The sequence below is a fragment of the Procambarus clarkii genome, chromosome 1 (genome assembly GCF_040958095.1).
Source record: "Procambarus clarkii isolate CNS0578487 chromosome 1, FALCON_Pclarkii_2.0, whole genome shotgun sequence".
Lineage (NCBI taxonomy): Eukaryota > Metazoa > Arthropoda > Malacostraca > Decapoda > Cambaridae > Procambarus > Procambarus clarkii.
Genome location: NC_091150.1, coordinates 45,076,085 through 45,100,014, shown reverse-complemented (window position 1 = coordinate 45,100,014; position 23,930 = coordinate 45,076,085). Strand labels below are relative to the sequence as shown.

The 23,930-nt window shown below is 43.4% G+C and overlaps 1 protein-coding gene across 4 annotated transcripts in view; it reads right to left on the bottom strand.

Annotated features, from left to right (window-relative positions):
* LOC123744884 (kelch-like protein 17) overlaps positions 1-23,930 on the bottom strand; it is a 68,531-nt gene that overhangs the window by 38,701 nt on the left and 5,900 nt on the right. For all 4 annotated transcript variants that reach the window (XM_069303474.1, XM_045725131.2, XM_045725282.2 and 1 more), the window contains exon 2: positions 4,273-5,492. In XM_069303474.1, the coding sequence (XP_069159575.1) occupies positions 4,273-4,410 (138 nt within the window). In that variant the 5' untranslated portion in view covers positions 4,411-5,492. The remainder of the gene's footprint in view (positions 1-4,272; positions 5,493-23,930) is intronic.

The window sequence follows — 23,930 nt, the reverse complement described above, 5'->3', positions numbered from 1 at the left end:
GTGTTCTTGGTCTGTTGCTGGACACACCCACCTCCCCCCCCCCCCCCCCACACACCACTGGAAACACCCACCTCCCCCCACACACCACTGGACACACCCACCTCCCCCCTCACACCACTAACACCTCCACAGCCAGGACTATGAGGAGTGATTCACGAGACTACGTGAGGATACACGATTGAAACTCTACGTCGCTGAAAGACGAAGAGCAAAGGGAGACATGATTACCACGTACAAAGTTCTCGGGCAAATGTAAAGAGTTTAGCCAGGGTGGTACATGAACAAGGTGACACAAAGCAACCAAATACTCAAATGAACAAAAGCGATACCAGAAGGATTTGTATTCAGTGTCATAGTGAACTCCAAACACAGCTTCAAATGTAGACAATAGAGTCCAATAGGCTCTGGAGCCTGAACACTAGTTGACTGACCGTTGAGAGGCGGGAACAAAGAGCCAGAGCTCAACCCCCGCAAGTACAGTTATGCGAGTAAACAACATTCTTGCCCCCCCCCCCCCTCCAGCCAACCACACCACTCCTCCAAGCCAACAATCAAAGACAACGACCCACAGAATCTCCTTCAGGAAATGTCTACACAAATGAAATGTGTTCATTGTGGCGGGAGCCGAGCGGCTGGCGCGCGACGGGAGACACCGTCCAGTAAACAATGGAATATAAGAAGAGATGGACCATGAAACTGTAAGAGGATAATATTAGTCCTGTTTACACTTTACAGTGATTAGCATCCATCCTCTCCTTGTTTCCTCTCTATTTTATACTAGAAGTGTACCCGGCAGTGCCCGGATTCTCTCCCTCCCCTCATTTTATCCCTTCTCTCCACCCCTCCCCTTCACCCCAATCTCCCCGCCAACCTTGGACAGAGACACATTTCCATTTATACATATAGAAAGGGTACCCGACAGCACCCGGGTCTCTTCTCCCCCTCTTGCCTAAACTTCACCATATCTCCCCTTTCACCCCCTCGTCCGCATCTTCTATGTCCCTATCTTCGTCCTCCCCCCCACTCTCTCCCTTCCCTCAGAAAATGTATTATTTAAGAAGCGGTGAAACAACTGTATTGTCTTAGAAAATGTATCACTAAACATTAAGGAAACCATAACAAATATTTCACTCTTCATGAAAACAGCATTGGGTCTTTATAAATGCTAATATTGCTTAGAGCATTAAACTTAGGCCGATCCCGATCAGCCTATGTCCGTCACATACCCCAGACCACTCTCCTTGCAAGGCTGGGTGAGGATAGCTCCAAGTGTCTAGCCTCAAACTTTGGACGGACGGATGGACACAGACAGTCTTAGAGTATAGATTCTTAATCTTTCTCTACCTTCGTACACTCGAAATTTTCCCTCTTAATTTATCGCTCACTGCGTCATCCACTTCTTTATCTCCCTTACACACACACACTCTCTCTCATCTCCCTCAAACTACACCTCATCTCCTTCCTCCACTTCTTATCTCCCTCTCTACACCTTCTCTCATGTCCCTATCTCTCTCTCTCTCTCTCTCTCAATGTCCCTCCCCACTCGTTTCTCTTTTTCCCCCCCCTGCTTGCCTCCTACACCTCCCCCCCTCCTGTACCCCCTCCACTTAACCATTACTCCCCTTTTACTGCCACTTTCCAGAAACTCATAACCCTCCGCCTTTGTCTCCATGTACGCCAGCTCTACCCATCTCTAATTCCACCAATATGCTGTTTCCTTCCACTATCTCCTCCCCCGCTCCATTACCCCAGTTCTCCCCCCCTCTCCCTCCCTCCTCCCTAGCCTGCTACTGGAATCAGCAGGGCGGCGTCCAGTCCCTGCTGGGTCTGCACCGTCAGCGCCCCCGGAACGCTGGCTCTCTTCCGGATGGCTTCCTGTTAGACCATTGCATGGAAGGTGTAGAGGGAGCTCGAACGCGGGGCTCCGTCTCGGCTCGAACGCGGGGCTCCGTCTCGGCTCGAACGCGGGGCTCCCTCTCGGCTCCAACGCGTTGGTCACCATCCGGTTACAATGAGACTTAAGGTGATTCAAAAGGAGAAAAGTTAACCAATCCACACACTATAAAATGAAGAGACGGCGACGTTTCAGTCCGTCCTGGACCGTTATCAAGTCGATTGTGATGAGACGAAGTAGTTGTTATAGCTTCAGCTACTTGACACAAGTTCCAAGTAGCACGGGGGTTAAGGGTTAATTGCAGTCTCCCCAACCAAGACGATAACGGCCTGCTTAAGACCTTGGAGTCCCTGAACTGAGGGAGACTTAAAGTCAGCTACCAGGGCTTTCATAATGAGGGATATCAACATGGGGCTCCCTAAAGTCACTGGGGCACACTAACACACCACTCCACTCAATAATATACAAATAATTGTACAAACACAATTTAGCATGGCCAACCTGGCACCATAGTGAGCCCGTAACTTACCTGGCACAGGAGCGGGACAAGTAGCACGGGCTATGGTGAGCCCGTGGTGGACTTACCTGGCACAGGAGCGGTGCTCCTGAGACGGAGGCAATGGCAATAAATAGGCAAGAGAGAGAGGTGAGGAGATGGAAATCTTACAGGATGGTAAGAGCAAGGCAAAAGGTACGGAAGGTAAGGTGTAATAAAGAAGGTAATAATAAGAATAAGAAAAGAAAGGAATAAGTAGATAAAAGTAGAAAACACAAAGTAAGAAGTGAACAATAAAGATGACGAAAAAACTGGAGAAACGAGAGAGGAAGGCAGTGAGCAGGAAGATAAAGTCCTATAGAGAGGATGGTGCCAAACAGGCAGGCAGGGAAGGGAAGGGAAGGGGGGGGGGAAGAAAGAAAGAAAGAAAGAAAGAAAAAGAAAGAAAGAAAGAAAGAGAGAGAGAGAGAGAGAGAGAGAGAGAGAGAGAGAGGGGGGGGGGGCAGACCATGCCAGGGAAAAGAAACAGCAGGAAGAGTATGACCCAAAAGAAAGAAGAAAGCGAAAAAACCAGCAGATGATGGGGACGTAACACTTTAAGGACAGAAGCAACAGTTGCAGAGTGTATAGGCCTAGCTGGGGTTTCCCCAGATGAAGGTCGCCTGGCGTCTGGCTCCCTCCCCACCACCCCACCTCCCCTACCTTCACACGGGGGCAGGGGAGCAAGAGAGAGTGGGAGGGAGGGGGGAGAGAGTGGGGTACTAGAGGAAGACAGGGTAAGACAGGGAGGGGGTGGGGGGGGGGAGGAAGGGGGTGAACATGAGAGGGTTGGAGAAATAAGGGGGTTTACAACACCAAACTTTCCCAAACCAATAAGAGTTATAAATGTAGCGTCATTGATGACAACAGTTGACTGACTACCACGGGGCACACACACGGCACCAGTACCTTACCCACCACACCTCTCACTCCTCACAAGCAGCTAGGCCAGTACGGAACTATGACCCCGTCTTGATGTTATCTTGGTGATTTCGGGGCTAAGCGTTTCCGCGGCCCGGTCCACGACCAGACTTCCTTGTTACACACACACCCAGGAAGCAGCCCGTAACAGCTAACTCCCAGGTACCTATTTATTGCTAGGTAACAGGGGCATCAGGGGGCAAAGAAACTCTGCCAATTTGTTTCCGCCTCCACCGGAGATCGAACCCGGAACCTCAGGACTACGAATCCGAGGTGCTATCCACTCAGCTGTCAGACCCCCCTAACACACTACAGTATTTGACTATAACTCAACGTACCAATCATGATCTTCGTATAATATTAAGTCTGAATTAAATATTATATGACATTAAATCATTTAAAGACCTGATACGCAAATTAAAAGGATAATTATTTATATAAAATATATAGCAACGTGGCAACACGTCCCAGAGACAGTTGCCAGGCAGCACCAGAGGGGCGCCGCCCCCCCCCCCCACCCCACACTCAGGGGGGGGGGCTTACGTCAATAACAAATCGGAGACCAGATTTTCTGTATTAATTTCCTCCCTATTAGTATCTCACCACGACGTCTTTACATTGACCTTTATTTTGGGATTCAGTTATTTTTAATCTGTAATTTATTATGACGTAAATAATTACTACATATTGAAAAATAGTTACCATTAGTAAAAAACAAAACACAAAAACTGAATTGTCTCTCGGGGGGAAAAAACCTTTTCTTACTGAATCAGACGAATAAACGTGAAAAATCTGAGAAAATTAGAAAATTTTTGAGCAAATGTGAGCGAGCTGAGAGTGAGTGGCCGCACGTGACCCCCCCCCCCCCTCAAGTGGCCCCAGAAAGCACAACAAGCAGGTGGATCAAGAGCAGGGCACTGACCTGGGTGTTGATCCGGAGTTTGTTCATGGCCTGGAGGGCGGTGGAGGCGTGGTCAGGGGTGGAGTGGAAGTGGTGGGTCTGGGGCTGTGTGGGCGTGCCCGCGGGCGTGCCCGTCGGCGTGCCCATCTCCACACTCATCCTGGCCGACGTGGGTGATCCCCCGGCCGTAGGGAGGGGGAGTTGTGACGGTGGAGGAGACGTCACGGCGGTACGGGGGAGGCTTGGAGGGGGGGGGGATGTACTGTAGTTACGGGTGTGGGAGGTGGACCTCCCTTGGCGTGGGTCAGCGAGGTGGACCTCCCTTGGTGTGGGTCAGCGAGGGGGACCTTCCTTGGCGTGGGTCAGCGAGGGGGACCTTCCTTGGCGTGGGTCAGCGAGGGGGACCTTCCTTGGCGTGGGTCAGCGAGGTGGACCTCCCTTGGTGTGGGTCAGCGAGGGGGACCTCCCTTGGTGTGGGTCAGCGAGGTAGACCTCCCTTGGCGTGGGTCAGCGAGGTGGACCTCCCTTGGCGTGGGTCAGCGAGGTAGACCTCCCTTGGCGTGGGTCAGCGAGGTGGACCTCCCTTGGTGTGGGTCAGCGAGGTGGACCTCCCTTGGTGTGGGTCAGCGAGGTGGACCTCCCTTGGTGTGGGTCAGCGAGGTGGACCTCCCTTGGTGTGGGTCAGCGAGGTGGACCTCCCTTGGCGTGGGTCAGCGAGGGGGAACATACAAGTACCCCCTTCAAGGTCTCTTGTAATACGTCAGTATGCCAGGATCGTCCCTATGGATGTGTAGACTATACACACTTCAAGTTAATGAATTTAGACTCTCCTCCTAGTGTGTGCGCTTCAGCGGTCCTACAACGATTAGGTCTGATTGACAGTACCGAAACAAACTTGACACACAGTTCCTGATCATCACTAATCTTCGTTTTCAGATGGTTTCTTGAAACGGTTTAATCCACTCGCTAAACACATCACAATGTCATGAGTAATTCATTACATTCAGCGTAATGTCACGAGATTGGCCCTGATCGCCAAATATTGTTTCTAAACTTTGTATTTTTTGTCAGATGCTGCAACAACTTCCTTATTGGTCAATACGGTGTTTGGCGAGGGCCGGCTGTACATGGGCCGGGTGTACATGGGCCGGGTGCATGCTGCAATGTTGGTATTGATGGTGTTGACCTTGTGACCGTGGCAATGGGAGAACACATGCACCACGGGTGTTCAACGGAAGCCTCTGGAAAAGACAGCATATATTAATTTACTATGTACCTCAACACGGGAGTGTGAGTGAATGTGTGTGCGTGAGTACGTGTGCGCGAGTGCGTGTGAGTGTGAGTAACATGTATCGAGTCATTTATTAATCCAAACCCCACGAATAAAATCCAGTCTTGCCAGGCAGTGTGTGTGTGTTTTTGTGGGGATTTAACCGGGTTTGTGATCATTCACCTACATATATTTCCCTATACTCTAATATTATACACCCCTCCTAGTGAGACCTTACATGGTTACTTTTACCTTCTACAGTGTTATTTATACTATCATTTAAACAAGAGATGAGGTATGTGAAATCCGAATTGAAAGATCCCTAGAGTTATCAGAGTTACGAAAGGTGCCTTCAGGTGACTGGCCATCCTGAGCACTGGTGGGGGCACTCTACCACCAGGAGGTGGGACATGAACACTGGTGGGTGTACCCCAGTATACCCACCAGTGCTCTACGCTGATGTGTAGAGCACTGGTGCATTACGCTATTGTGATTTATGTGTGTAAAAAAAAAGATATACTTTCCGCGCGGCCCATTTTTCTAGTGTCAGAAGTGTCCCTCACCCCCTGCTAGATTTGGACTTGGTGAGGCCCTAAGCTATATAAAGCTTAGAGGACTACTGTTAACATGTTACACCAGAAGGTTCTCCAAAGGTGCCTACTTAAACAGGACCCCCCTAGGTGTTCCCACAAAATTATTAAACACATATATATGCGTTTTAAATATAAATATTTATAAAGAGGGTGCCGCCTCCTCTGGTGCAATTGTAGGGACCCACAGCCTCAAAGACGGGAACACAGAATATTCAGAGAAAAACTTGCCATTTAACTCTGAATACGTACGAGAGTTCGCTTCTAAATATTGTATGTATGTATGTATGTATGTATGTATGTATGTATGTATGTATATATGTATATATATGTCGTACCTAATAGCCAGAACGCACTTCTCAGCCTACTATGCAAGGCCCGATTTGCCTAATAAGCCAAGTTTTCATGAATTAATGTTTTTTCGACTACCTAACCTACCTAACCTAACCTAACTTTTTCGGCTACCGAACCTAACCTAACCTAAAAAGATAGGTTAGGTAGGGTTGGTTAGGTTCAGTCATATATCTACGTTAATTTTAACTCCAATAAAAAAAAATGACCTCATACATAATGAAATGGGAAGCTTTATCATTTCATAAGAAAAAAATTAGAGAAAATATATTAATTCAGTAAAACTTGGCTTATTAGGCAAATCAGGCCTTGCATAGTAGGCTGAGAAGTGCGTTCTGGCTATTAGGTACGACATACATACATATATATATATATATATATATATATATATATATATGTCGTACCTAATAGCCAGAACGCACTTCTCAGCCTACTATGCAAGGCCCGATTTGCCTAATAAGCCAAGTTTTCCTGAATTAATATATTTACTATAATTTTTTTCATATGAAATGATAAAGCTATCCTTTTCACTATGTATGAGGTTAATTTTTTTTTATTGGAGTTAAAAATAACGTAGATATATGAACGAACCTAACCAACCCTACCTAACCTAACCTAACCTATATATATAGTTAAGGTTAGGTTAGGTAGCCAAAAAAAGCTAGGTTAGGTTAGGTTAGGTAGGTTAGGTAGACGAAAAAAAATTAATTCATGAAAACTTGGCTTATTAGGCAAATCGGGCCATGCATAGTAGGCTGAGAAGTGAGTTCTGGCTACTAGGTACGACATATATATATATATATATATATATATATATATATATATATATATATATATATATATATATATGTCGTACCTAGTAGCCAGAACTCACTTCTCAGCCTACTATTCAAGGCCCGATTTGCCTAATAAGCCAAGTTTTCCTGAATTAATATATTTACTATAATTTTTTTCTTATGAAATGATAAAGCTACCCTTTTCACTATGTATGAGGTCAATTTTTTTTTATTGGAGTTAAAATTAACGTAGATATATGACCGAACCTAACCAACCCTACCTAACCTAACCTAAGCTATATATATAGGTAAGGTTAGGTTAGGTAGCCAAAAAAAGCTAGGTTAGGTTAGGTTAGGTAGGTTAGGTAGACGAAAAAACATTAATTCATGAAAACTTGGCTTATTAGGCAAATCGGGCCTTGCATAGTAGGCTGAGAAGTGAGTTCTGGCTACTAGGTACGACATATATATATATATATATATATATATATATATATATATATATATATATATATATATATATATATATATATATATATATATATATATATATATATATATATATATATAAATGCCTTCAAATGAAGGCATTTACTGATAGAATATTTACCATTTGGCTGACTTGATCACTCAGATTATAACACACTATACACTAGAAACAATACTTAAATAATTAAAATAATTTTGACACACCAATGTACAGACAAAAAGCTAAACATATATCCAAAAATGTACAGTTTTGGGAGGCCCCCGGGGGATTGAGAAGGCGCGGTCTGCGGGCCGCCTATCTTACGTGTAAGCCACGCACCTCCCTCACCCGGGAAGACACCACAAGGATGGAGTCTCAACACGACCCAAACCATTCATGAGGCGTAGACCAACTGACACCATCTGTGACTGGTCTTGGCCTCTTACAGGAAGGTCATTATCAACTCCTCCCTTCCCCGCCAACCATCTCCACCACCAACATTATCATCCCATTATCTCCTGCACCTCTTCCTCTCAAACACCCTCTCAACCTCCCCCCCCCTCCCTACTCCCTTTGCTCCCCCAACAACCTCTTAACACCTTATCCGCACGCCTTCCTGTCCATCACCCATCCCCACCCATCCCCCTCTAAGATCTGTGCCTCTACTCCCTACTCTCACTTGAGGAACCCCCTCAGCGTCTCACCCCCCCCCCCTCTCCACCAAAGCACTAAAAAGAATAAAGTGGCGGCGTTGGCAACATTCTCATCCCGGCAGCATCAGCGGCGCTTAATTCACTTGTAACAAACAATTAAAGTAAATAAGTAAGTAAGTAAGTAAGTAGGTAAGTCTGTGTGTCTGGCTCTGTCTCTCTCTGTCCCCCCCCCCCCTCTCTCCCTCTCTCCCTCTCTCTCATGTCGGCCCAAAAGCGACACCAGGTCCGTTCAACTTTATAGTTTTAATTAACTAGCGACATCCAGCTACAAGTGTCTTAACTCGCAGGCTGGAATTATTGTGCCTCCTGCATCTGTGTTCGCTACCCTAAATTATAGAAACTAATTCGTTTGTTATCGCACTTTCCGTAATTTCTAATAATCTCCAATGTGGCGTTTTCCGATCGTTTCTTCAAATGCCCAACAAGAGCCATAAACGAGAGAGTATACTGCAGCCTAATGAAAAGTACAGTCATCAATGTGCAAAGTTATCCGGCTAATGGCTCGATGTACTCTAGCTAAAATATTATTTCAGCGATGTAACAAAGTTATCGTATTCACAGTAATGGCTTTATGAGAAGAGAAACAGAGCGACCCCACAGACATTACCCACAGCTAGAGGCGTTAAAGACTGCTAAATATATACTAATAATTTATACAGATAAAAATAATAATATATAGAAGTTAGAGAGCAATATCTCTAAACTTTCCTTCAGCGTTCTCAAGAGCAATTCCTCAGCATGTGAAAAGTTGGAGAGATAATAAACAAGTTTTGAATACACGTTCCACTGGCACTTATTACTGTGCTGGAACGCTCTTCCATCTGTGTTATGCATTACAGATCTTTCCTATTTTCAGTGGACTTTGGTCCAAAATACTATTATAATATTAGTCTAAAATGATAACTGCACCACAGTGAAGTTGTAATTTTAGACTAATAGTACAATAGTATTTTGGACCAAAATCCACTGAAAATGGCAAAGTTTCAGGCTTTCACATGACTAGCACACGCCGCCTCCTCGAGGAGGAGGAGGAGGCTTTGGTCCAAAAGCCTCCTCCTCCTCGAAGAGATTTTTGTGAAGGAACTATTTTTCCTGATAACACCTACCTTCACTAAACATCTTCCTACATCGTTTCTTCTTTATTGTGACTGACCTGTTGCTTGTCTGGCAGAGCATTGTTTAACACGTGTGCTTGATGATTGGGGATCACCTCCCCCCCCCACCCCTCTGAGAATTATAGTCCGTTGTCGTAGCCTCATGACCACTTTTCAGTAGGCGATAGACTATTACAACACCGACAAGCGTATGACCCTAAGCCATCCATTTAACTTATTAAAGCGGATGCTCATGAGGAAGCATCCAAAATCGAGGTATTTTAATTCTACTAAACCCTCTATATTTGGACGCTGGTGTTGTAGCGTCTCAACCGAGGTGCAACCAGTAGTAGTAGTTGTGTGGTGCACCAGATCTCGTGCTTAGCCTCGTGCACACACTCTTAAGTCTCCGGAGTTAGTCTCAACCACCCTTCCTTCCAGCCCATTCAACTCTTCTCGCAACTCTTACAGTGAAGAAATGCTTTCCATGCCATTCCTATGGCTTTCCTGCCTCACAGTTGCCTAAGGGTCTCTGCTAGGCTCCACCCCCCCCCTGGGTACTTTTCTCTCAGTAATATTGAGAGGTTTCTTCACTGTATTCACCCATTAGTGAAGCAGAATCGAACTGCTAGCTCTTGGACTCCGCCTTTCTAGCCGTTAGTTTTCAATGTACCGACTCCCGACCCATTTTCTCGTGAACAACCCATGCTCCTGTTGAGATAGTACCTATTGTGACCATCGCCAATAGTCAGAATTCGTACGTTCTTAGCTTTTATGGACAGTAGCACACTGATTAGTAAGGAATTTTTTTAATTTAAGCTAAAACACAAACTAAAATATTCCTAGGCCTGCTATAGCACACATATGTACTATATTAGGCCTAGGGGGGTTAGGATAGGTTACTTTAGTTTGGCAAAAGCAACAAGTAAAATATAGTTTTCCCGTTTTTCTAACTCAATAGTTCAGATTTCTACGTTCTAATTTCGTCGTACGTCGGTATATATACTTCGGTCCTCATCGTTACAAGTAGTACTACCATAACAGGAGGTCGGGCTGCATACCAACTATCTGCATTTCTATATCTTTCACACATCCCAATGATGCAGCTCACAGTAGCTGTCTAACTCCCAAGTACCTATTTAAACAGTGCAAGGTGTACAAAGGCATCATATGAAATGGAACCCTGCCCAACTGTTTTCCGTCTCGTCCGGGAATCGAACACGGGCCTCTATGCTTCATCTGTCTTCCTTTCACCCGGTCTCGGCTTCCTGACCTTGCACACGAGGAGCACTTGCAAGACTATGCTTGCACTGTGCATGTGTGAGAGAGCAAGATAATTGCGGATACAAACAGGGAGAGACAGGGGCTCTTGACCTTTGTCAGTCTCGTGACTGGACACGTGGAGTGTGACGTCACAGTATTGACTCACATTCCCGCCCTCCTCCTCCTCCCCAGTAACGTATTCCCCCTCTCCCCCTCCTCCAGGCATACGCAAGAGAGAGAGAGAGAGAGAAAGAAAAAAGGTAAGGAGAAAAGATAAAGATATAGAGATAAAAATAGAGATAAAGAGAAGAGATGAGAATGCAAAGTGGGAAATTTATGCCAGATATTATTGGCATGTATAGAGGGGTTTTCCCCGGCGCATGAGTAGCAGCCACTAGAGCGAGCCGCCTCACTCCTCACGCAGCTGCCAGGGGGTGAGGACGTGTGTGAGCCTCGCTCATCGCGGCGGAAGGGTAATCATGATAAAGCTACAACTAATGAACTTTACTTTTCCCCTCCAAGTTCCATGACTTATTTTTCCAATCAGCCCAAACTCTGGGATGTTTATTTAGGATAATTGTCACCTTAGAATTCTTAACTACTTTTCCCTAAGCATAAAGCTGTCTAAAAGTTTGCCTGGAACTAAATTTAATTACGATCTTACTATTTTTCTAATTGATCCGATGACTGACTAAAGTATTTTCATAAATTACCAATTCGATTTGTTAATTACTGGTTGAATTAGTGTGATATTTAGCTGTGCAATCTTACCACAAGCAGACATGAATACAATCAATAACAAATAAAATTAACTATAGAAACTCAAAGAAATCCTACACGAATTAAATCTCGTCACTAGAAGAAATATGAACCAAAGAAGACATGATCAGTGTATACAAAATTATCGGGGTTATAGACCAGGTATAACTAAGCTATTTTGCAGGTTGATATTATCACCCGAATAACCTAGAGACATTATAAACAAAAATCCCTATCAGAGTAAATGAATACAATAGATAAATAAAGATGAATGTACTGTAGGATGAAGTGCAGCAGACGCAGACACCATAGTGAGCACAAGGTTCATACTCCCGGCACCACACCTACACGCCCACAATACTCTCCACCAGTACTGAAGATGGGTCTAAAGCCACACATGATCTAAAGCTCAACCACCACCACCACCCCCCTTCCAAACAATTACGCATGTGTTAGAACAGATGTTCACAACACCTGTCTTTATACACCCATGGGTATGGTGCTACAGGGATTCCTTACTATAAGTCTGACCGTTCCCATATGGGGCCATGGTGATAAGATAAAAATCCTTGATTTAAGAAAAGTTTTTAGCGCCCAAGGTGCCTAATTGAAAATAAAAAAAGGTTCGTGGGTCAGGATCTATATTAAAGCCGACAAGTGTTCTATCTTCCTCTATCTATTGGTTCCCAGATCAACTTTTACATCACGTAAAACATAATGTTTATGTTGCGGGATCAATTTTTGCTCCGAGGTAGCCTTGCTCACGCAGAAAATATAAATGCGAACATTTACCTCCGGGAACGCTGGAACCTACACTTCAACATCCTGGAAGCTGTGAATGTTGGCGATCACGCGTTAACATTCTTCATTCAAACGGCAGCCATTAATTATGAGCAGGAACCTGTTGAATTGATCAAGGCCTGCTGACGTTAATATCGCTCCATCACTACCAACAACCCTTCTCCTGGTAGCTAACAACCTTACGAAAATAAAAATAGTATTATATCTCAATGTAAAGCAAGGTGACATACGAGAACAAAAGAGTCTTGTCTAATAGGCCAAGTTAAAAAAAACTTTGAAACGTACGTCTGGCACCGCCACTTTAAATTTCAGTTACCATTCCAGACATCCCCCACTTGCCTCCATTCACTCACTGCTAGCAATAAAACTAGCAACACAGCTTCATACAAAACATTCTACCACCAAAAACCTTAGCATAGAAAACAAGTATATTAATATCCCGTTCATTCAAGACAATACATATTTCAAACAAATTGGATGTTCGCAATAACGGGGCTGCTGCCGCCGAGTCAGCCATATTCCGTGTTGCCATATACCGAGCCACTCATTACAAAATAAATAAATAAATAAATATAAATATGTTTATTCAGGTAAGGTACATACATACAAGTGATGTTACATTAATGGATTGATATATAGATAGAGCTAGTACATACAATGCCTAAAGCCACTATTACGCAATGCGTTTCGGGCAAGAAAAACATTAATATCTAGAACTTAATACTAATTGAGCATAAAGAATAAAAAGTGTTGAAAACAAATACAAATAAAGATAAAAAAAGGGGGAACATGACTGAAAAAGCAGCACAAATACAATAGGTTGACAAACAGTGTTGATTAAAAAAAAATATAATAATAATAAAATAAAATAACAGACATGGGTTGACAATAAAGGAGTGAGGTGGGTTACAGGGAATTTATTAGGTATTGTTTAGTTTTTATCTTAAACTGGTTGAGAGAGGTACAGTCTTTAACATGGTTGGGAAGGTCATTCCACATTCTGGGTCCCTTGATTTGTAGAGCATTTCTAGTTTGATTAAGTCGTACTCTAGGAATATCAAAACTGTATTTATTCCTGGTGTGGTGCTCATGGGTTCTGTTACAACCTTCAATGAAGCTTTTGAGGTCAGGATTGGCATTACAGTTCAGCGTTTTATATATGTATAATACACAAGAGAGAATGTGCAGTGACTTAATATCTAACATATTCAGAGATTTGAGTAAGGGTACCGAGTGATGTCTGGGGCCAGAGTTGGTTATTGTCCTAATAGCAGCTTTGTGTTGGGTAATGAGAGGACGTAAATGATTTTGGGTAGTAGAACCCCAAGCACAAATACCATAGTTGAGGTATGGATAGATGAGGGAGTAATAGAGAGTAACCAGAGCAGGGCGGGGTACATAATATCTGATCTTAGAAAGAATGCCAACAGTTTTTGAAACTTTTTTTGATATATTTAGAATGTGACCCTGGAAATTCAGCTTGTGGTCGATGAGAACGCCAAGGAATTTGCCATCTAATTTGTTACAAATTTGGGTATTGTTTATTTTGAGATTTATCTGATTAGAGGATTTATTGCCAAACAGAATATAAAACGTTTTGTCAATGTTAAGGGTGAGTTTGTTGGCAGTTAGCCAAAGATGGACTTTCTCTAGCTCAGTATTTACTGTGGCATTTAGAGCAAGGGGGTCAGGACTGGAGTAAATGAAGGTTGTGTCGTCAGCAAATAGAATTGGTTTGAGGTGTTGGGAGGCATTTGGAAGGTCATTAATGTAGATGAGAAAGAGGAGAGGGCCAAGTATGCTGCCCTGAGGAACACCAATGTTGATGGGTAGGGTGGGAGAAATTGTATTATTCACAGAAACATACTGGAGCCTGTCAGTAAGATAAGATTTGAGGTATTGCAGGGAGTGTCCTCTGACTCCATAATGATGTAATTTAAGAAGAAGGTTTTGATGGTTGACAGTGTCAAAAGCCTTACGCAGGTCCACAAATAACCCAACAGGAAACTCCTTTTTATCAAGAGCTGCGTGAATTACGTTAATCATACTAATAAGTGCATCGTTAGTGCTTTTTTTGGGTCTGAAGCCATATTGACAAGAGCTAAGTATATTGTGTTTGGCTAGAAAAGAGTAAAGCTGCTTGTAGATTAGCTTTTCGAATATTTTTGACAAGTTAGGCAGGATTGATATAGGTCTATAGTTGTTAACATCAGTGAGATCACCACATTTGTAGACAGGGGTTACTCTTGCTTTTTTTAGAATGTCAGGAAAGGTTTGGAGTTCAAGTGACTTGTTGAAGAGCAATGCAATAGCAGGGGCTAGAGATCTGGAGGCTTTTTTGTAAATTAAAGTTGGTATCTCCTCGAGGGCACTAGACTTGGTTTTAAGGGAAAGGATTATTTCATTGACATCAGTGGAACTAGTAGGCTTTAGGTACAGAGACTGTGGATAGTTACCTGTAAGATAGTCCTTAACATCAGTACAGGAAGATGGAATATCATTTGCAAGGGATGACCCAATGGAAGAGAAGAACCTATTGAACTCAATAGCAGAATCAAAGGCTGAAAGCTGACCAACGTTATTGGAAAGGAGTGTTGGTTTGTTATTTAAAATCTTCTTTGATCCCAATATTTGTGAAATTGTGCTCCAAGTTTTTTTAATGTTGCTCTTTATTTGGGTAAATTTATCTTCATAGTATTTAGTTTTGGCTCGTCTAATTATTTTAGATAGCAATAACGAGTAATTCTTTGAGAAATCTTTGGAGACTGTTCCTAGCCTATACTTCTTCTCAAGGTCGTGTTTTTTGTTAATGGATTTAAGTATTCCCTTTGTAAGCCAAGGATTGTTAAGTCTTTTGCTTGTGACTTGTTTTGTAAGCATAGGACAGTGGGTGTTATAAAGACTAAGAGTTGTTTGTAGAAAAGATTTCACTGCTAGGTTGATGTCCCCTATGTTACCTAACTCGGACTCCCAGTTGACATTATCAGCAGCAGTTATAAAATTGTTTATAGCAGTTTCATTGTGCAGCCTAAAGCTTAACTCCCTTGTCTCTAGAGGTGGTTTGCTAATGTTAGTTAAGAGAAATGTGGGGTAATGGTCTGTAGTGCTATCGGTGATTATACCTGAAGTAAGCGGAGAGGTTATGTTGGTCCAGATGTGATCTAGAGTCGTAGCAGTACTATCAGTGATTCTAGTTGGTCTAGTGATTAAGGGTATGAGGAAGCAGGAATTCATACAGTTGAGGAAGCTAACAGCAGTAGGGTGTTCAGGCTCGCAGAGGTCAATATTAAAGTCCCCTGCGATAATTAGATGGGTTTTGTTCAATCTGTTATCTAGTATTAGATTTCTAAGGTTTGAGTTGAATTCAGACACATCAGTGTTAGGAATTCTATAGACTGCACCCACAGACAGGACAGACTCGGCACCCTTGACTCTGAAACTGGCAAAAATATACTCCCCACAGCAGTCTCTAGTTCTAATTATTTTTAAGCATGTTAGTTCTTGGTGGTAGTAAAGAGCAGTACCACCACCTCTCTGCATTTGACGACAGTTGTGAATTGCCGAGTAGTTAGGCATGTTAAAGAGTTGAGTATTATCCTCTTTCAACCACGTTTCAGTAAGTATAATAAAAGAGAATTTGTTGTCAATAGTTTCAATCAAGGCACTAACATCATCGAAGTGTTTACCTAGGGATCTAACGTTCAAGTTGATTACAGAGATATTGAGATTATCTGATAATACATTGTTTACATCATTTGCTGTAAAATATCTGCAATTTTGATCATTGAAGTGATGATTGTCATAGATAGTGGATAAGAGGTTTAGTTCTGGGTCTATACTTGTCTGCATAAAAAGGCTGATTGCAGGAAAACAAGGTAAGAATGGCAAATTACAAAATAGAAAACAAAGAAAAAAGCAGATTAAAAATTCTAAAGTAAAATAAACTTAATGGTAATTTTAAGTAAAAAGAAAAAAAAAAAACTTAATGGGAACTAGGAATGTAAAAAATTAACTAGAATAATTAATAACAATAGATGACCAAAAAAGAAAAAAAAAAAAAAAAAAACAATTATGAAATCTATAAGATAATAAGCTTGCTTACTATACTATTATAAGTACACTATAATTGAATACTAAAGTTACACTAAAACAAACTGAGGTAGTTTAAATAGAGATACACTCAGGAACATTGGATAATGAAGTTAATACTAGAGGACACAGGCAAAGCCAGTGTACTATGGAACATGGGAGTAAAAAGAAAAAAAAGACAATAATAAAGATGACAATATTATTCTTTTTATTATTTTTTTTTTCTTTTTTAAACTAAAGTTAAAACCTTTTGAAGGGAAAGGCAGAGCTAGAGTACACAAAGGTAGTTATATGAGATTATAATCTGAATTCAGGCTATACAGCAGCTAACCCACAGTCACTGAGGAAAGAATTAAGGTGAGCTTCTGTGGTTATTGAATAGGTTTTTCCAGTGTCAGTCCTCCTAGCTATAATTTTACCATCTCGCACAAAACAGTGTTTAATTGTAGGGGAATTTTTGCAGAAGCCACGCAGTTTAAAAAAGAGATTTTGCCTGCACCTGGTCAGACATTCATTCACATAAACAGTGGATTTACTAGCAACTGCAGATGAGATAAGATCAGTCTTGCGGGAGCAGCTATCTAATTTTAAACGAATACGCCTATTATTAGTACCAGATGAACAATGTTAACCACAAATGTTAACCACAAAACAACAATGTTAACCACAAAACAACGATAAAACATAACCATATATTAAATGTAGAATATAATGCATGATTACTGTATAACACTTTAATGAAAGACAAGGTTATAACCACAACTTAGTAAAGAGTCCCGAGGTTTACTGGGATGAAGACGGCAACACATCGAGCACGCAGTGGTCGGGAATTCTCACTATTGCAGACAGAAGAGCGGGACGCGGATTTTGTGGGATTGGGACCCCCTTGCAAGTTACAAAATGCATTCTCTTGCCGGATGATTAGGACTCGGGCGTTTACAAGCAAACTCCATAGTGTGTTCTTTCTCGGAACAAAGATGCTGAGAATTATATTACAGATTGTCAGTCTTATCGACATGTTTCTTTAACACAATGCGGAAGGCTTATATTGACATGATGTAGAGGCTACATAATGAAACCGCGGCAGATATTCATCAAAGCTTCTGAAATATTCAGAGGTGCACTGAACTTTCAGTTGCTGAAATTTCATCGTATTTACACGGTGTTTCCCGCCCAGAGTACAAATGAATCTATTTGTTTACACCTGCATTTCTACACATCTGTAACTAGAGTATACCTGGCCTATACAAAACTATTCCCAAACGCCAATTTGCACAACATATTGCAATTTTTCCGTAATTGTGATTAAATTTGAATTTGTTTCATCCATAACAAGAGGCAATGTACGCCCAGCTGGATATGCCCATATTTTATTTTGCTGAACAATATTTAAATTCGCTAGTATGTATTCTACACACACATTAGTTTGACGCTTGTTCACTTATATTTAGAATTTGTTCACTTATATTTAGAATTCTTAACTTTAAAGTTACTGCATATTGTTTTCTTTGTCACTATTGTTGCAAATAGTTATTAACAGTTATTATTAAAACTGCTATGGTTTCTAACCATTAACTATGGAGAGTAGAATAACTGCTATAGTTTCTAATATTTTGCAACATGTTACAGTTCATTTAAGAAACAAATTACAAACTTTCTCCAAAACACTATCAGCTGATTGACATAATCCAGCTTGTTATTTATGCCGGAATGAAGTGAAGGAAAACTTTCCTGATGGTCCCACCTTGCCTAGGATTAAAACCTTGACCCTCTCTCTCGCGAGGCTACTAGTGTGCTAAAGTTCTTATCAATAAATATGAATTACTGGTATTTTAATGGAATTTTGTGCCAACATTTGCATGCAAATTCATGTTTTCATCGTTAACACACTGCTGGTGGTAAAGTGGTGTGAAGTGAACAAGATGACACTTGGATACTAAGACTTGAATCTAATATTGTTGAACAAGGAAGAAATTGTTGTCGTTACTGTCTGAAAGTGTGATCGTTCCAGTGCCTGAACAACCATGTCGAGTTTGTACACCAATGAAGTAATTATCAGACTAAAACACTAGGGCCGGGACGACTGTGTACCGTTGTCTGACCATAATACTGGCAGCGACTCTTCAGGTTATGGGAATATGCCTCACAGTACATCATGGAGAAGCAAATAATGTTCTTCTTCCGTTCAGTTGATACAATTTAAAATCGAAGCACATTATAAGAGGCTAGTGCTAATTTTATACCAGGGCTCGTAGGACGGTGTAGGGCTAGAGGTCGGCGTACACCAGGACCACACACTCGCCACCCTTAACACCTACACTTTACTATTGAAGTCTAGCGACGAAGGTTCGTGTTGTGTTCACAACAGGCAGTATATTTAATCTCTCACATCTCTACTACTTATAACTTTATACTCTAGAGATTTCTCAAGTGTTAAAACAAATGTCCAGAACTAGAGAGAGAGGGAGGGAACAGTAGCAACAAAAGGTAGCCCGCGTTGGGTACAATGCCGACTAAAGCCAGGTTTAAAGTGGTCGGGTCATACCATGCACGTCCCCTCCCTCGCTCCCTCTCTCTCTCTCTCTCTCTCTCTCTCTCTCTCTCTCTCTCTCTCTCTCTCACTTGGGACGGACGGTAGAGCCACGGTCTCGCTTCAGGCAGGTCGGTGATCAATCCCCGACCGTCCCAGTGGTTCGGGATAATTCCTTCTCCCTCCGTCCCATCCCAAATCCTTATCCCGACCTATCCTAAGGATACGCCCCTAGTGCTATATAGTCGTAATGGATTAGCACTTTCTCCTCATAGTTCCTGTCCCTTCGGCCCCCCCCTCCCCCGTCATCAATCAGGTCGGTTTTTGTGCATCAATAAAATAGAGCGATGGTTGATGACTACGAGACAAACATGTTGGTGAGAGGAGGGGAACGGCCATCATAACGCTGGGGCCGTCATGGCTGGCCTCCACCAGTTACCGTCACCACCACCGACCCCCTCCCCCCCCTCCCTGTCCTCCCCACAACCGACAGAAGACCAGTTGACGATATGACCGGACAAATCCACAAGGGCCGTAACGAGGATTCGAACCTGCGTCCGGGAACATCCCAGACGCTGCCTTAATCGACTGAGCTACGACAGGGTTAAAAAGAGTTGAAACCGAAGTTCTAACCCTCTTTATAACCCTGTCGTAGCTCAGTCGATTAAGGCAGCGTCTGGGATGTTCCCGGACGCAGGTTCGAATCCTCGTTACGGCCCTTGTGGATTTGTTCATTGGATACATCACGTTAGTGTGATTTCTGTGTATATAGACAACCGGACTTTCTACGTAATCGCAACAACAACATGAAGTAATTAGGACAAAATGACAGATTAATCTCAATCATCAATCACCGAGAGAAAATGTATTATATACAATACTGTCCAGCGCTACAGCTCCACGGGAACACAGTTGTTGTGTATCTGACGCCTGTCGTGACGGGCAGGGGGGGAGGGGAGACAGAGAATATTGTGAGGGAGAACAGTTTGGAATGTTGCAATGGCGAACAGAGAGAAATGGTAGACAGGACGCAGAAGCCTCTCCCTTTACGCAGAGAAGGGGAGAAAGGGCGTTTCCCCCTCTCTAAAATCATTCCCCTCAATCTCTGTCCTACCTCCCTCTGCCTCCTCCATCATGGGATTAACCTGGGGAAGGATAGAGATAGGGAGGAGGGAGCTGGGAGAGAGAGGGAGGGACGGAAGGCAGGAAACACACACAAAGACAGTACCGTATATAGCATTTGCGTTTGAGCCCGTGTGTGTAGAATCCAAACACCATCATTAAAACACTTGCACACAATACAATAAACGGTGCCAAGACGCTAAAGCAAGAGGAAGGAGGGAGATGAAAACAAAGAGGGCCAAGGAGAGCCGTAATAGATGTAACAGAACAAGGAACAAATACAAAAGCATAAGGAGCATCAGAAAAAAACTATGAAAATGATAATACATCCAAAGTAAAGAAACAAGCGAAGGAACTACATAGCCACATACGAAGAAAGATGAGAGTGATTGAGTGTCTCGCAGAAAAGTAGGAGATGCGAATATCGTCGTCCCGAAGCTGAAGGCTTTATTGTGACGTTACCCGTCTACCATACTATGTATCCCTCAATATGGATACGTCCCCTCCCCTCGGTACGTCCGTCCGTCCGTCCGTCTGTTCCCCCTCCCCTACGTTACGTCCGTCCGTCTGTTCCCCCTCCCCTATGTTACGTCCGTCCGTCCGTCCGTCCGTCCGTCTGTCTGTCCCCCTCCCCTCGGTACGTCCGTCCGTCTGTCTGTTCCCCTCCCCTCGGTACGTCCGTCCGTCCGTCCATTCCCCTCCTCTCGGTACGTCCGTCCGTCCCCCTCCCCTACGGAACGTCCGTCCGTCCGTCCGATCCCCTCCCTTCAGTACGTCCGTCCGTCCGTCCATTCCCCTTCCTTCAGAACGTCCGTCCGTCTGTTTCTCTCCTCCCTCCCTCCCTCCCTCTCTTCCTGCCACATCCGCCTCAGCGTCCATACAGTTCCCCTTCTCTCCCCTCTCATGAATACCTGCAGAGGGAGACATTAACAAGCCAGAGTGTACTGACCTGCTTGTCCGCGCCTCACACTCTCTAGTTCAGGCCCCTGCGACTCTCAGTCCAGGGGCCTGGGTTCAGCCCCGGCCACGAGAGAGAAACGATTTGGCACGTTCTCTTTCCGCCGATGGCTCTGTTCACCAGCAGTAAAATAGGTACGGGAGAATAGGCAATAATGGCGAGTGACATCCCAGGGGAAGGTATGTAATTGGGCCAGGGTGTGTGGAGGGGGGGGGGTGAGGGGGACCTGTATATTACAATCATCTACCTTACAATGATCTTCCACCACTCTCTTATCTCCCCTACTGTTCTTCTCAACCTTCCCTGCTCTCCTTGTATATCCTCCTCTCCTTCTACACCCCTCCCGCCCTTCCTTTCTCTTCCGTTTCCTTCCGACCCTTCCCTCTTTCCCCTCCTCCCTCCCTCCCTCCCCCCCCTCCCCTCCCACCGTCTCCAGTTTCCCATTCGTCTTCCCTTCTCTCACTTCCTTAATCCATCTCTCCACTTCCGCCAAATATAAAGATCTCACAGTCCTACACCGTCACCACTTGTACCCTGACGTCTGTGTGGACTACCACCCACAGTGGGAGGGAGGGAGGGGTTGGCTACCACCCACAGTGGGAGGGAGGGGTTGGCTTCCACCCACAGTGGGAGGGAGAGGTTGGCTACCACCCACAGTGAGAGGGAGGGAGGGAGAGGTTGGCTAGATCGGCCCTTGCATAATAGGTTGAGTACGATGTTCTGGCTACTAGGTACAACATATTATATATATATTTATATATATATATATATATATATATATATATATATATATATATATATATATATATATATATATATATATATATATATATATATATATATATTAGTGACCCCTCGAATCAGGACAAATTGTTAGTCAACATCAGTGACCAGTGGAAGACATGATGAATGGCACTGTATTGCCACCGTCAGTCGTAGTGGGGTGAGTGACCTCTCCCCAGCAGCCCCGGACACCTGCTCAAGCACTCGCTGGCTCCTCAGGGCTCAGTCAGGTGTAGGTGTACTCGCCTAGTTGTAAGTAGATGTGTTTGCCATGACTTATTTCTCAAGTTTCTAGTCGTATTATCTTTGAAGGTTCTTTAGATGTCAATATTCTGCAGACGATCTATTTCCGTGTCCTTCGGTCGCAACATTTTTCCCAGTTTGAACACTGCTTCTTTGTTCACCCAATCAGCTACTCTTAAATGATAGCATACCTTCGTTTACCAGTCTTACGTCTGACACGGTGGGCTGCAGTTCATTCAGGCTCGCTGTAGACCCCTCGGGTCTGAACAAGTCTAGTCGCATATCTCTAACCATTTTCTTTATGTATTTGCAATCTATGCGGGAGCCGAATACTACTGAATGGCTTGTGTAGGTTGTTCCTAGTGTTTATGAATGCGATCCTGATATATGCCGGCTTTGTGTATTATCCAGGCCGTATTTCCTAATGCTTTTCTCAATCGTCAAGTAATCACGGCTTGAGGGTATAGAGTGGATATGGATATTCCTGGAGCACATCTAGAGTGTGTTTAGAGAGTTCTACTCCGCTAGCCCGGCCTGAGGCCAGGCTCAACTTGTCATAACTTGGTCCAACAAGCTGTTGCTTGGAGTGGCCCGCAGGCCCACACATCTACTAGTTTTGTTGGTCCGGCACTTCTTGCAAGAACCTGTCCAAGTACCTCTTGAATACCTCCACCTTCGTTCAGGCAATATTTCTAATGCTTGCTGGGAGGGTGTTAAACACCTGTGGACCTCTGATGTTCAGTGTTCTCTGATTGTGCCTATGGCACCACCTCTCCTCACTGGTTCTGTTCTGCATTTCCTTCCGTATCTTTCGCTCCAGTATGTTGTTATTCTACTGTGCAAATTCAGGACCTAGCCCTCCAGTATCTTCCATGTATATATTATACCTTTCTCGTCTCCTTTCCAGAGAGTACATTTTAAGAGATTTGATACGCTCCCAATAATTTAGATGTGTTATCGTGTCTATGCGTGCCGTATATTATCTCTATTCCCTTTAACTCTGATATCTCTCCCGCTCTGAAAGAGAAAGTGAGTACCGAGCAATACTCAAGACGGGGCAGCACCAGTGATTTAAATAGTATTAACACTGCTGTGGGGTCCTTGGATTTGAACGTTCTCATAATCCATCCTATCATTGTCCTGGCCGCCGCCGCTATATTTGCTCGGTTATGTTCACTAAATGTCAGGTCTTCAGACATCATAATTCCCAGATCTTTTACATGTTGCTTTCCTTCTATGAGTAGGTCTGTGTCCTATACCCTGTTTTTGCCAAGGCTTTACTCCTCCCCTTGTGCAAAGGAGCTATATCTGCAGATTTAAGTGCTGCCGGCATCTTCCCTGTATCCAGGCTCTTTCTTCATATTACGCCGTGTGCTCGCGCTACTGGTACTTTACATTTCTTTATGAATATTGAATTCCACGAGTCAGGCCCAGGGGCTGAGTGCATGGACATGTCAATTTCTCTGTCAAAGTCTTCCGAGTTCGTGTTAGTATCTGTTATATTATCTGTAGCGTGGATGTCATTCATAAAGCTGTCTGGATCCTCAACTTTCATGTTTATTGAGGTGCTAAAGATAGCCTCGTACTGGCCCTTTAGAATTTCACTAATTTCGTTGTTATCCTCTGTGTACGTACCTTCAGTTGTAAGTAAAGGTCCAAAACTGAATTTTTTATTTTGATTTTGCATATGTGAAAAGGTATTTTGAATTCTTCTTTATCTCTTGTATAGCTTTCTGTTCCAATTCCATTTCCTCAGACTCGTATGATCGCTTCAGCGTGTACTCTATTTCTTCGATCTCTCTGTTTAGATTTATTTTCCTTGCTTGTGATAGTCGTGTGTAAGTACTTCCGTGACTTTCTTCCTTCTG